Source organism: Dendrobates tinctorius, unplaced genomic scaffold (assembly GCF_039654945.1).
Source record: "Dendrobates tinctorius isolate UK_male_01 unplaced genomic scaffold, ASM3965494v1 ptg000104l, whole genome shotgun sequence".
NCBI lineage: Eukaryota > Metazoa > Chordata > Amphibia > Anura > Dendrobatidae > Dendrobates > Dendrobates tinctorius.
This window is the reverse complement of record NW_027361772.1, coordinates 16,617,875-16,632,931: the sequence shown is the minus strand read 5'-3', so window position 1 is coordinate 16,632,931 and position 15,057 is coordinate 16,617,875. Positions and strand designations below refer to the sequence as shown.

At 48.2% G+C, this 15,057-nt stretch overlaps 1 protein-coding gene across 3 annotated transcripts in view; it reads left to right on the top strand.

Moving 5' to 3' along the window:
- The window catches only part of DDHD2 (DDHD domain containing 2), a 71,679-nt gene extending 61,258 nt beyond the window's left edge, over window positions 1-10,421 (top strand). For 2 of the 3 annotated variants that reach the window (XM_073588823.1, XM_073588825.1), the window contains 2 exons: window positions 3,686-3,781; window positions 7,743-10,421. In XM_073588823.1, coding sequence (XP_073444924.1) covers window positions 3,686-3,767 — 82 coding nt within the window. In that variant the 3' untranslated portion in view covers window positions 3,768-3,781; window positions 7,743-10,421. The remainder of the gene's footprint in view (window positions 1-3,685; window positions 3,782-7,742) is intronic. The other variant, XM_073588824.1, reaches the window with a different exon arrangement.
- The last annotated feature ends 4,636 nt before the right edge of the window (window positions 10,422-15,057 follow it).

Sequence of the window (15,057 nt, the reverse complement as noted above, 5' to 3'; positions counted from 1 at the left end):
TCGTAGAGGGTCCTTTTTCAGGAGACAGACCGACTTTAGGAGCCAGGGTAGATCCAACAGGGGCTCCTTTTAGAAACACTCAGAGCCAGGGAGGGAGAAGCAAAGCCCCTCTTTTCACCTCATCCTCCAGGTCTAGAAGGCAATGACGCCATATGTGTCGGGGGAAGACTGCGACGATTCGCAGCAAGGTGGCGTCAGGTAACCCAGAACCAGTGGGTCCTCAGAACCATCACAGAAGGGTACAGCATAGAATGTTATTCCCCTCCTCCCGACAGATACATCGCCCCTACCGTAGTCCCGGAAGACTCTACCATGTGGGCAGATCTACAGGACCTGCTCAGGTCAGGGGTCATAGTGCCAGTTCCGCAGCAGGAGAGGGGAAAAGGTCATTACTCTTCCCTATTCTCCATTACAAAACCATCTGGCGAGGCCAGAACGATCATAAACTTAAAACCCCTAAATGCTTGGGTGGTATACAAAAGGTTTCGAATGGAATCAATACGTTCGGCAATTCAACTTATAGACAGGAATGCCGTCATGTGTACTCTGGTCCCCATCCATCCCTCATCTCAAAGCTTACTAAGATTCGCAATCGGTCTACCGTCCCAGACCTGCCACTTCCAGTTCCAGTGCCTTCCGTTCAGGCTGGCTCCAGCGCCCCGAATATTCACAAAGCTGGTAGCGGAGGTGGTAGCCTACCTGAGAAATCAGGGAGTCATTATAATACCGTATCTAGACGACTTTCTCCCAGTCGCAGGATCAGAAGAAAGGCTCATTCAGGACAGGAGCCGAACGATCAGAACACTGGAGTATCTCGGCTGGCTGATCAATGAACAGAAGTCAGACCTAAAGCCAGAAAGCAGGAAAATCTTCCTGGGAGTCCTTCTAGATTCAAGAGATAGAATATCCCGGCTAACGAGAAAAAAGCAGCAGATAATTCAGGACAGAGTCATGGGACTACTGAAACATCGCTCCTCATGGAGGTGCGATGGAAGTCCTGGGTCTGATGACGGCTTGCATTCCATGCGTCAGATTGGCCCAGTCCCATTCGAGGCCCCTGCAAAAGGAAATCCTCGCAGGATGGAACAGGCGTCAGGATTCTCTCGACATATCCTTACCAGACACGGTAAAAAGATCCCTACGGTGGTGGATACAGCCCCAGAACTTACAGGTGGGCGTGCTATGGACAACCTCGCCGTACGTGGTAATCACCACAGACGCCAGTACGTGGGGATGGGGAGCCCACGTAGAAGGGAGAATTTTCCAGGGAAGATGGCCGGTCAGCATCAGAAACAGATCCTCCAACTTCAGGGAGCTCTGTGCGGTCTGGGAAGCCCTGCGTCAGAACTGGTCGGTAGTGAGAAATCGACATGTCCGGATATTGTCCGACAACACAACGGCAGTCTCATTCCTGAAGCACCAGGGAGGTCCGAGACATCGACCACTCCTGGCACTTGCAGGACGAATATTCGCCTGGGCAGAAGAGGTGGTCCTCTCCATAACGGCAATCCACCTGGAGGGTTCTCAGAACGTAGTAGCAGACTATCTAAGCAGACAGCAGGTCAGCCCGACAGAGTGGGAACTAAACGAAGAAATCTTCCATCAGCTATGTCACCGTTGGGGGACCCCCAGTGTAGACCTGTTTGCAAACCGGAAGAACTCAAAGGTCGCCAGATTCTACTCCTTGAACCCGGCGGACTACCCGGACGGAGTGGATGCCCAGAGCCAGGCCTGGAGGGAACCCCTCTTGTATGCATTCCCACTACTGGCGCTGATACCGGCAGTACTCAGGAAGATCCGCGAGGACCGCGCTTCGGTGATATTAATAGTGCCATACTGGCCAAAGAGAAGCTGGTTTCCGCTGCTAGGAGCCATGGCAGTAGGAAACCCAGTCGAGCTACCCCTGAAGGGAGACGTTATCCACCAGGGTCCTATTCGCCATCCAGACCCAGCAATTCTACACCTCTCTGCATGGATCCTGAAAGGGACATCCTGAGAGCAAAGGGCTTATCCGAGCAGGTCATATCCACTCTACTCTACTGGCCAGCAGGAAACATCTGCAATCTACAGGAAAATATGGAAGAGATTCTGCCTGGAAGGTGGCAGGTCCGACCTCTCGGCAGGTACCCCCGACCTCCCTAGTGTCCTAGACTTCCTACAGTCGGGATATAATAAAGGCCTTAAACCCAGCATGTTAAAGGTCCAGATTTCGGCTTTGAGCGCCTTCTTCGACTACCCTTTAGCCTCCCATCCTTGGGTGGTAAGATTCATAAAGCCCACGCAGCGTCTTCGCCCCACAATTAGGCAGCTCACCCCGCCCTGGGACCTCGGCCTGGTACTCAGATCCTTATGTAGGGACCCCTACACGCCTAGTGAAAGAATGACCATTTCAACTCTCTCTCGGAAGACGGCTTTCCTGGTAGCCATTACCACGGCCAAAAGAATAGGGGAGATCCAGGCCCTGTCTACCAAAGATCCATATCTCCAGATCAGAGATGATCATATAACCTTAAGATTAGATCCGGCATTTATCCCCATGGTAGCCTCTTACCAGAATATAAATCAGGAGATAGTGCTACCATCCTTCTGCAGCAATCCCCGCAGTGAGAAAGAACAGCGTCTCCACTCCCTAGACGTAAGACAGGCAGTTATAAGCTATCTAGAGGCCACCAATGACTGTCGTATTGACTCAAACATGTTCATCCTCATCGGGGGTAAAAATAGGGGGAGAAAAGCCTCTAAGGCATCCATCGCAAGATGGATCTCCTCAGTAATTTCAGACGCCTACCAGTCGGAAGGCGCCAGCCCACCAGATACCTTTAGGGCCCACTCTACTAGGGCAGTTTCAGCCTCCTGGGCCGAACGCGCAGATTTGTAGAGCGGCAACTTGGGCCAGCCTGAATACATTTTGCAAGCATGACAAACTTGACGTGCTATCAGGCCAACATACCACATTTGGGAGAAAAGTTCTCCAGGCGGTGATCCCACCCTGAGGAGGTGCTTTGGTACTCTCCATGGTGCTGTCAGGTGGATGTCCTGGAAAATAGGTATTAGACCTACCGGTAATGATGTTTCCAGGAGTCCATCCTGACAGCACGGGTAGTTCCCTCCCTGTTATGTTATGTCATATGATGTAATATGATGGTATCATTAAAAGAGTTATGGCATTATCCACGCTGTGGTACTTGTTAAATCACTGAGGGAAAGGAGTGGGACGGGGCCTTTTAACCTCTCGTGTGCTTTCCTGTCCCTGTAAGGAGGAGGAGGACGTCCTCCATGGTGCTGTCAGGATGGACTCCTGGAAACCTCATTACCGGTAGGTCTAATACCTATTTTTTGACGCAGCTTCTTTCCTGCCAAGAAATCAGGTTTTGGTGCAGAAAAAAAGCATCAAAAACGCCCAGTGTGAACTTACCCTAATACGTCATCGCATAGTTTTATGTGGATCCGCCTGATGTTTTAGGATGGTTGGTGGTCCACAAATAATCACCAGCTACAGTACGTTTGTGAGGAGTGAGAGAGTGTATTGCATCTAACATCACATCCATATAGACATCCTCTGTCTGGAGAGAGTCGGGAGGCCTTGTGACATACATACATACATATATATATATATATATATATATATATATATATATATATATATATATATATATATATAATTTTTTTTTTTTTTTTCTTCTAGGACCTCAGAAGACACTGCACTGCTGTTTCTTAAAGAGATATATCAAACTATGGAAATCGGCATGGATCAACCACTGCAGTAACGGCCCCACACCCTGTAGGTTTTACTAAAACTCTTATGTGACCTAAACTTGTCTGCTGGATTTACTAGAAGGGGAGATCCACATGTTAGCAGAATGGATCGGAGCTTGGGCGCCACATCAACCTCAGTTTTTTGGGAGTTTTTATGGGTGCCCAATTTCATGACAGATTGTCATTTTTGTTCTGAAGACACATTCCCTTGAAATCAATTTAACTTTGTTTCCTACACACTGCTAAACAGAGGACAGATGACATCCACTGATGCAGTGCAGCGGCTTCTGGGGGCAGCGGGTCTTACCTTTTATTGCTTTTTAATCTGAGTTCTGCTGGTCCTGTTCAGAAGTAAAAGAGGAAAAAAATATGGAAAACCATCACACAGGAAGATTCAGGAACTTTTTTATTTTTTTTCTTTGACTCCCCATGTATCACCCATAAATACCTTTTTTTTTTTTTTTGTTTCTCCCAGGCTGTATGTTGTTATCAGTTCGCTCTGGTCCGATGGGCGTTGTCTGTTCCCTCAATCCGCCCCTCCTCGGCTGCTGTACGCAATATTTTCCATAAATATCGCAGTACAGATCTTGCGCATGCGCATAGAAATTGTATCCCGCGCGTGCGCATGGAAATGGTATCCTGCGCATGGAAATGGTATCCCACACGTGCGCGGTATGCTTTGCTTAACTGCTGGCAAAGTTAAAAAGAAGTAGTGCGCATGCGTTGTATTGCTTTTCCTCTTTGCCCGCAGTTGGGGAAAGCATACTGCGCACGAGCGAGATACCATTTCCATGCGCATGCACGAGATCTGTACGCAATGTGCTATATTTACGGAAAATATTGTGTACAGCAGCCGAGGAGGGGTGGAGTGAGGGAACAGAGACAATGCCCATTGGACCGTCTCGAACTGATATGCTATGTTACAGCGCTGGAGAAATAATAAAAGGTCTTTATGGGTGATACATGGGGAGTCAGGGGGTTTCAGGAGTAGTTGGGGAATGCATAGATGACACTCATTTGACTGATATTTTTAGCTTGTAGGACAAAAATGTGGTGACAGGTCCCCTTTAATGCTTGTGTAAGCAGCACGTGGCAGAGCACGGGTGCCGGAATACTCACCTGAACTGTTCATCGCAGAGAGAAATGAGTATTCTTTGCTCTTCATAAGCGCAGTGTCAGCCAGAGCCCTCCTGCTGTCGGCAGTCACGTGTGCCGATACTTAAGAGAAATGAATATTCTGAATATTAATTTCTCTTAAGTATTGGCTCACGTGACTGCCGGCAGCAGCAGGAATGAGACTGCACGCTACTGAAGAGGAATGAAGACTCACTTCTCTCTGCAATGAACAGTCCCGGTGAGTGTTTCGGCACCTGTGCTCTGCTTGTGAGAAGCGCATAACATCCATGTCATGCGCTGCTTACAAGCATTAAGCAGCTGCTGGCAATGGAGCAGGACACTGCGAGGGAGCGGAGGAAGGTAAGAGTAATGTTTTTTTTTTTGTTTGTTTTTTTTTTAATCATACCAATCATACCAGAATAAGGATGGGACCATGCATACCAGGGTAGGGATGGGGCAAATCATACCAGGATCAGGTTGGGGCCATGCATTCCAGGACTGGGATGGGGGCCAATCATAATAGTTAAAGGATGGAGCCCTGCATACCAGGCTAGGGATGAGGGGGCCGTGCATACCAGGCTAGGGATGAGGGGGCCGTGCATACCAGGCTAGGGATGAGGGGGCCGTGCATACCAGGCTAGGGATGAGGGGGCCGTGCATACCAGGACAGGGATGAGGGGGCCATGCATACCAGGATAGGGATGAGGGGGCCGTGCATACCAGGCTAGGGATGGGGCCATGCATACCAGGATAGGGATGAGGGGGCCGTGCATACCAGGCTAGGGATGGGGTCGTGCATACCAGGATAGGGATGAGGGGGCTGTGCATACCAGGACAGGGATGAGGAGCCATACATACCAGGATAGGGATGGGGCCCTGCATACCAGGATAGGGGGGATGGGGCTGTGCATACCAGGATAGAGGGGATGGGGCCGTGCATACCAGGATAGAGGGGATGGGGCCGTGCATACCAGGATAGGGGGGATGGGGCCGTGCATACCAGGATAGGGGGGATGGGGCCGTGCATACCAGGATAGGGGGGATGGGGCCGTGCATACCAGGATAGGGGGGATGGGGCCGTGCATACCAGGATAGGGGGGATGGGGCCGTGCATACCAGGATAGGGGGGATGGGGCCGTGCATACCAGGATAGGGGGGATGGGGCCGTGCATACCAGGATAGGGGGGATGGGGCCGTGCATACCAGGACAGGGATGAGGAGCCATGCATACCAGGATAGGGATGAGGGGGCCGTGCATACCAGGCTAGGGATGGGGCCGTGCATACCAGGCTAGGGATGAGGGGGCTGTGCATACCAGGACAGGGATGAGGGGGCCATGCATACCAGGATAGGGATGAGGGGGCCGTGCATACCAGGACAGGGATGGGGCCATGCATACCAGGATAGGGATGAGGGGGCCGTGCATACCAGGCTAGGGATGGGGTCGTGCATACCAGGATAGGGATGAGGGGGCTGTGCATACAAGGACAGGGATGAGGAGCCATACATACCAGGATAGGGATGAGGGGGCTGTGCATACCAGGCTAGGGATGGGGCCCTGCATACCAGGATAGGGATGAGGGGGCCGTGCATACCAGGCTAGGGATGGGGCCCTGCATACCAGGATAGGGATGAGGGGGCCGTGCATACCAGGCTAGGGATGGGGCCATGCATACCAGGATAGGGATGAGGGGGCCGTGCATACCAGGCTAGGGATGGAGCCCTGCATACCAGGATAGGGATGAGGGGGCCGTGCATACCAGGCTAGGGATGGGGCCCTGCATACCAGGATAGGGATGGGGGCGATCATTCCTGCCAGAATAAAGATGAGGGGGCCATTCCTACCAGGATAGGGATGAGGGAGCCATGCGTACCAGGATAGGGATGAGGGGAACATATTTACAAGGATAGGGGATATTAAGTACAGAATTGACCACATTTTACTCTTCAGTTTTTTTTTGTTTTTTTTTTCCTAATTTGCTCCTCTAAAACCTAGGTGAATCTTATGGTCCGGTGCGTCTTATAGTCCAAAAAATGCGCTAATATAATATTATATATATTTACAACGTTAATTGCAATGCAATACTGAAAGACATTTTGGTGCAATGTAATGCACAAAATTAAGTTGGTAGTACATTTATTTCTCACTGTTACGGAGAAACCCTTTTATTTGAACTTTTCTATCATTTTCTTTTTTATCTAAGGTGCAGATTTTTCAGACTTAGTAAATTTCAGTGTTCTCTTTGGCTTAATAAAGCTATATTATTTTTTTTCTTTTTTTTTGTCTTTTATGGGCGCTGTACGATGCCAGGAATATTCACTGCCATTAAAGATGTAGCCAAACTGAAATTGGTACTTAGTTTTTTAAAAAGTCGCTTGTCAAGTAAAACTCAATGGAGATGTGAAATTCCCTGCCTTTCCTTCTCCTGCACACCATCTTTGTCTCCTGGTGGCTGGTATAAATACACAGCCCCTGCACATAGACTTTCCATACACCTTAGATACCTGCGTTCTCCAGACACATGCACGCTCAGCTCAGCCGAATGTGCATTTGTTCTGAACGGGGACCATGGAGTAAGCCGTTGGAGGACATTTCAGATGGATTGTGCGTTGTCGCTTCTGAAAACTGAGGGATGGGGCATGTTGAAATGCAGCTGCCCAATCCCTCTTCTCAGAACACTTTCCTACAAACGAAACGGTCAGCTGGTGAAATCGTCACAGGTTTTTCCAAAAAGGAGAATTTATTTTCAGTGTTTCCCATTAGAATAAAACATGATTGGAGCCAAGTGACAATCTCAGCTCTGCTGCACCTGTATTTCTCTTCCCATAGAAAACTCATTGACTCCTCATATCTTTGTTTGCCCTTGTAGGTGCACGGGGATAATCTCCATCCTTGATTTTTTCGGGACTTCCTAGACAGACGGGACATTTTACTGACGATCCGGGGGAACACGTTCTTGATGTCACCTGAAGTTTGGTCTTTCACAACCTTCTATTTATGTGCAATATTATTCCTCACCGTGCTTCATGGGTATTAGTAATGTTGGTTTACAGGGTAATCCATGACCCCAACGCCCACCTCCAAAATAATCACATCATATTCCAGCATTAAAAGAGGTTTTTCTGAATTAGAAAAAAAGGGTCTACTTCTTTCTTTTTTTCCCTCCTCCAAAAACAGCGCCACTGCTGTCCGTAGACTGTGTGTGGCATTGCAGTAATGAAGAAAATGAGGCTTCGCTGTGATACCAGACCCAGCCTGTGGATAAGGGGGGCCCTAGGCCCATTTTTCTAATCGTAGAAAACATGTCAATTTCATATTTTTTTTAATGTATTTGTTACAGTATTTGGAAGATTTCCATGTCGCTCCACATATAATCCCAAAAAACTTTTCTTATTTTTTTCCTTACTTTTTAGAAAAAGGCATTTAATATTTCATCCTGAGACTGTGACATTGCTGCCAAGCTGTTTTTGTCCTTTTCTTTGCTCTGTGATGGCGTTATGGGAAACCGTACCTAACAACCACGCCTTAAATGGGTTGTCCAGCTTTTTGGGGCAATTTTTTATTGCTTTTTCTTATTTCTGTATTTGGGTGTAAAAATTATTTTTTCCAATAGGGTTTTATTTAAACTTGTTTGCACCATTTGCGCTTTATCGCCCTTGCATTGCACTAATAATGAATGCAGAATGAGTAAACTGAGAAAAAGTCAGTGAACTCAATATAACAGTTTTGCAGGGAGATATTAACTCTTATTTGTCGTCTTCTGAGCTTCTCTCAGCTGAATATGACTGCAGACCACATCAAGCTTCAATGTGCAGGAAACAAAATTACTATAAATGCCAAACAGTGCAATATTTGTAATGAAAGCTAATTGCAAAAACAATTTTTATCCCCAAATACATGTCCTTACAGGGGTTGTCCAGGGATGGGGTTAAAGTCTGCATTTATACTGTGAATGCCGATCTGTGAATTCTCCGGCGCCTGGAGTAGGTGGGCACGTAATTTGCATACATGAAGTCACATGTAGACTAGACTTGCGCAGCCATGCTCAATACAAGTTCAATGGACGAGGCAGGACATGTCTAGTTGGAATGTGCCCACAGAAGTATGTAAATCACATCCTTGCGATCACATGGCCACCCGCTTCCGGCATCGGAGAATCTTGACCGCGCTCACTGTGAGGATTCACAAGTCTGCAATCACATAGAGTGACCGCAGACTTGAGACCTAATTCTGGACAAACCCTTTAAGTAAAAAAAAAAAAAAATGCTCAAAGTTGGACAACCCCAAAAGATTCTCTGATCTCTACTCTTTAACACTTTGAATTCTAAAATTATAACATTCATAAGGAGAGATCAGGGACGGCCATACTCACTAGACGGCTGTCGGTAGAAGAATGCTTCTTCAGATCTTTTGGCCAACTCTCCCATACACAGGAGCGCTTGTCCAACCGATTGCTTCTATGTTCTCTGAGAAAGAAACTGACTGACAGGTCAACTGGCGGCTTATCTCCCCGAGAACAATGTGATCGGCAGTCTGAAATTGGAGATGCATGATCTACACCTCCCCTGACCATGTCGGCTGGTGCCTCCATACACGTTGGATCGTTGGCCAAACCCCGGTTCTGCCCAAATTAGTCTTGTGTATGGGGGCCTTACAAGGCAGACCTCTCTTTAATTGCATCACAGGAAATAACCCTCAATCTGATGAAGGTCCATAGTTGGTATTGCGACTAAGCCTCACCCTTTAGTAGACCTTAGGCTAACTCACACTATTTCCTGTTACATACGCCCTAACACCTTCCTATGTACTATTGGTGCACAGGTTAATGTTGTGGCCTGAGGATATACACCGATTCATTATTATTTAAAAAACATAATAATTAAAAGAAAGAAAACTTGGAATTACATGGAATAATAATAAAAAAGTGCATAAAAATAACGTTAAACAGCCATTTATTAAACCATCGGAATACAAATCGTAAACTTCAAAAATTAAGGGGCGAAAATGTGAAAAATTTCCTTTTTGAAAAAAACACAGGCATGTTTTTCTTACCCTAGACAACCTCTTTTTAATAAAGAACAGTGTGAATGAAAGTGATTGTACAAATCCTCTAAAGGTGTCTCAATCTGGATCTATGTCCACATGTGACTTTTAGATGTGTCTTGGACATATGAGTATTGTCACCCCGTGCTTCAATACATGTAATACTTCAAGGAAAGTCAGTGCAGTTGCTTCTGCTGTCTTGGGCAGCACAAGTATCAGTCGCCACATGGTGTCTTTTTGCATACCGTTACTATATGTCATCTATATACCCCATACCAAGCACAGCATACTGCATTAGCCTTTGTAACCGCTTCCTAAAGTCCAGTGTGTTGATCCATAGCAAAGTACTGTGTATGCCTTATTTGCCGTTCTTTGCACTTTTTTTTTCCCTTTTTATTTTCTATTGTGTATATATTATAAAATATATAACGAAGACAAGTCAGTACGGCATGTGATAACATGTAGAGGTAGTATTTTGTAATTAAAGGAAATGTGTTCTTAATTAGTTGAGTGTTGTTTTATTACTCTTTTACACCAATATCATCTTCTGAATTTTCTACAACCGGAAATTAGGAGTAGATCAAATTCTATCAAGTCTTATTGATGAAGACTCCATCCATTAAATTATACTGTACATTTCTTCCTGCTGTCACTAGAGAGAGCTCACTCTACATATATAGATCAGGGGTGGGCAATTAGTTTTCCTCACTGCTCCAATATATACAGTATGATGGCCCCACAGCTCTCCAACATACTTGTAGTATGATCACCTCCACACACATAATGAGGACCCCCGCAGTCCCCACACACAGTATGATGTCCCCACAGCCCCTCACACATGTTATGTTGGTCAGATGTCCAGAAGGCAGTCACTGACACCCTCCACAGGGAGGGTAAGCCACAAAAGGTCATTGCTAAAGAAGCTGGCTGTTCACAGAGTGCTGTATCCAAGCATATTAATGGAAAGTTGAGCGGTAGGAAAAAGTGTGTGAGAAAAAGGTGCACAAGCAACCGGGATAACCACAGCCTTGAAAGGATTGTTATAAAAGGCCATTCAAAAATTTGGGGGCGATTCACAAGGAGTGGACTGCTGCTGGAGTCATTGCTTCAAGAGCCACCACACACACACGTATCCAGGACATGGGCTAAAAGTGTCACATTCCTTGAGTCAAGCCACTCATGACCAATAGATAACGCCAGAAGCGTCTTAGGCCCCTTTCACATATCAATTTTTTGCCATCAGTCGCAATCCGTCAAACTTTGAAAAAAACTGATCCGGCGACTGATGCCGCCGGATCCGTTATTTCTCATAGACTTGTATTAGCGACGGATGGCCTCACGTTTCATCCGTCGTTTGCAGGATCCGTCGGAAATTCTCTGTCCGGCGGCCTTAGACGACGCACAAAGGAACGTTTGTTTTTTTTTGTTTTTTTTTTTCCTCCGTCAAAGTCAGACAGCGACGGATCCGTCGCTGTCCGTCTGCTAGAATGGACGCCTATGGGCGACAGATCCGACGCAGTCCGTCACATGAAGGATTCCAGCAACGGATTCAGTTTTTTAAAGTGAGCATGCTCAGTTTACCTCTGGTCACTGGTGTCAGCTGATGGGACAACTGATCCCATCATCTGACACCTATTACCACGAATTGCAGTGAGAGCAGGAGTATTCATCTGCCGCTCCTGCGCTGAATATAAATAAATAATTTAAAAAAACGGCGTGGGTCTCCCCCTATTTTTGATAACCAGGCAGGCGAAACTCACAGCTGGGGGCTGCAACCCTCAGCTGTCAGCTTCAGCAAGGCTAGTTATCAAGAATAGAGGGGTTCCCACGCTTTTTTTCTCCTATGCCTCATTGGGGGACACAGACCATGGGTGTTATGCAGCTGGCCACTAGGAGGACACTAAGAACACAGAAAAAAAGTTAACTCCTCCTCTGCAGTATACACCCTCTCGCTGGCTGAGATTTCCCCAGTTCTTGCTTAGTGTCTGTAAGAGGCACTTGGGTCTGGCTTCAGACCCCAATGTTTTTATTTTCGTTTTTTGAAATTTTTTCTGTAAATTTTTAGTTTTTAATTAACGGAGTGAAGGGGGCGACTGATTCCTTTCAAGGGTCCGCTCTCCCCCGAACCAACAACAGGCGAGAACGCGGAGTATACCACCTCCCCGTACCCTTTCCTGCGACGACTGGGGCATACCTGATTCTTCTGGGTGACGGTTCCTTTACGGTCCCGATCTCCCCACACGGATACAAGGGCAAGGACACGGAGTAGACTTTTGAGCGCTTTGGATGCCCTGAATCAGCCCCATGGCCTTTCCATCCCCCTGCCCATAGGGAGGATCAATTGAGGTATACCCCTTTAAGAACTCCTCTGGCTCTGCTACATCGCCTGGGAGGATGAGATCTGCAGGCTCCTGGACAGCGCGGCCTGCGCGAGCACCGGATTGGAGATACGGGGTTGGGTCCTGGGCCCTGGGAGAAGCGCTGACCTAGTCTCAGTGGCGGTACACTGGCGCCCCCTCGCGGCCTCTCCGTTCTTTCCTTCAACCGGCGTTCACCGCGGGTAGGCCCAAAAATGTAGTCCCCGGCTTTTCGGCCTACTAGGCTGCAATTTACATAGCGCCGACCACCGTTCGCGTCGCCGCCCACATCTTTGGCGCTTCTCGCTCTGTTCGAGAAAGCACCCTGCTAGTCTTGGGGGGGCCATGTCCTTTTCACCTCAGGCTCTGTGATGGCTGCGGGGACGCACGCACTGACGGACAGCACCTGGGGACGCTACAGTGCCACCGCTATTCCTCCTGGGGACACAGCATCAGGACCGTGGGTAAGCTGCATCTGCCCTCAGAGCAAAGCTTAACCCCTTCTCTGCACATTCCCTGCAGCTGCAGCCCAGGCTCTGATTATAACCCTTTCAGGGGCACTATGTCTCAATCTAAGGAAGCCAAAAGGGCTACTAAGAAGCACACTGCGTTCTTTACCGCATGTTCCACTTGCAAGACTGCCTAGCCCAGTGTCCAGGCTAATCCATTATGCACGGATTGCGACCCAGCTTGTGCTCAAATGCCATCCGCCGCCGCGACGGTGCTCCCTGCGTTTAGTCCCCCTGAGTGGGCTGCGTCCCTGTCACGGTCTGTGGAGTCACTGACCAAGGCTATAGACTCCCTCCAGGAATTTTCTTTAAGTCAGATCGCGTCTTTACCTCCCAAGGAGGTCTCTGGCGATGGCCGGGAACCGTCCACCAGCAGGGGCCGTACTCGTTCAAGGGATCCTCAGGTCTCTAGAAAGCGGACCCATGACGCTTTCCCTAGTCACGCTCGCGCTTCAGCATCGGCGAGTTCTGTCTCCTGCTCCCCCTCTCCTAATGTTCGCAGCGAACATGACTCTGAATTCAAGTCTGACACGTCAGCCCCTCAGAATCCCCCAAATGACCAAGAGTCGCTTGATTCTCTTATAGAATCAGTCAACAAGATTCTGACGTTGGACGAGGAAAATATTCCCGCTCCGGAACACGATATCTCCTTTAAGAAGACTAAACGTGTACGCAGGGTATTTGCCAGCCATCCGGAGTTTAAGGACATTGTCCAGAAACATAGGGACCGGCTACATAAACGGTTCACAGGGCAAAAGCCTATCGAGGCTAAATACCCCTTTGCTCCAGATCTAATGAAGGATTGGTTAAAGTCCCCCTCGGTGGATCCTCCTGTATCGTGTCTTGCTTCTAAAACGCTTCTATCCGTTTCTGAGGGCTCTTCAGTCAGAAACCCCTCTGATTGTCAAATTGACTACCTCGCTCGCTCAGTTTTTGAAGCTTCAGGAGCGGCACTTTTTCCATCTTTTGCGGCGACTTGGGTGGCTAAGGCAATGGCCACTTGGGCAGAAGTCTTAATTATTGCCTTACAAGGTAGCAATCTTCCTCGGGAGGCAACCAGTGTCGCCAGGCAGATAATTCACGTAGGGGACTTTGTAGTGGACGCCTCTTTAGATGCCGCTAATTGCGCTGCTCAGGCAGCCGCTAATGCAGTCTCTATTAGAAGAGCCCTATGGCTATGTGATGGGCGGGCAGATTCCACCTCCAAAAGATCGTTAACTTCTCTGCCCTGTCAAACTGGTCGCCTATTTGGAGAGAAACTGGACCAGTTTATTTCTGACACTACCGGGGGGAAGAATACGTTCCTTCCCCAACAAAGGGCTGTCCGGCCATTTCGGAATCAACAGCCGACTCGTTTTCGACCTTTTCGCAACAGCTCCAGCTGGTCCTCCACAACCTTCTCTTCCGGATCAGGCCGGTCCCCGCGTGGAGACAGAGGTTCTTAGGTCTCTTACAGACCTAACCGCTCTTGGAAACCCAGGCCAAGAGCATCTGGATCTAGGGGAGCCCGATCCCATAGATCCTCTACTCAATGACTTGTTGCGGTATCTGGCGGACACCGACTAAGTAGGCGGTCGTCTGCTATTAAGTCACACTTGGCTCGCAGTCGTTCACGACGAATGGGTCAGGGAGCTGGTGTCCACCGGAAACAAAATAGAATTCTCTCCCCCCCCCCCCCCCCGACACGTTTTTTACGGTCATCACCTCCCAAGACAAAGACAACAGCCTTCCTTCGGGTCGTTCATGCGCTGCAAAGGGACGGAGTCATCATTCCGGTCCCTCAAGACGGAACAATGCGTCCCATACTGGACCTCAAGCTGTTAAATCAGTTTGTCAAGGTGCAACGATTCCGAATGGAATATCTACGGTCAGTTGTCGCCTTCATGGAAAAGGAAGAGTTCCTAGCATCCATTGATATCAAAGAAGCTTACCTTCACATCCCAATTTGTCCATCCCACCAGCAGTTCCTCCACTTTGCAATTCGTGAGGAACACTTCCAGTTCATTGCCTTGGCCTTCGGACTCGCCACCGCCCCCAGGGTCTTTACCAAGGTCATGGCGGCTGTCATGGCCATTCTTCACGCTCGGGGAGTGGTGGTACTGCTGCATCTGGACGACCTACTGGACGACCAGCATACAGTCTAGATCACGTGAAGTCATTATTTCCCTCTACTCCTCTTTGGTCAGACCTCATCTGGAATATTGTGTCCAGTTTTGGGCACCACATTTTAAAAAAGACATCAACAAACTGGAGCAAGTTCAGAAAAGAGCGACCA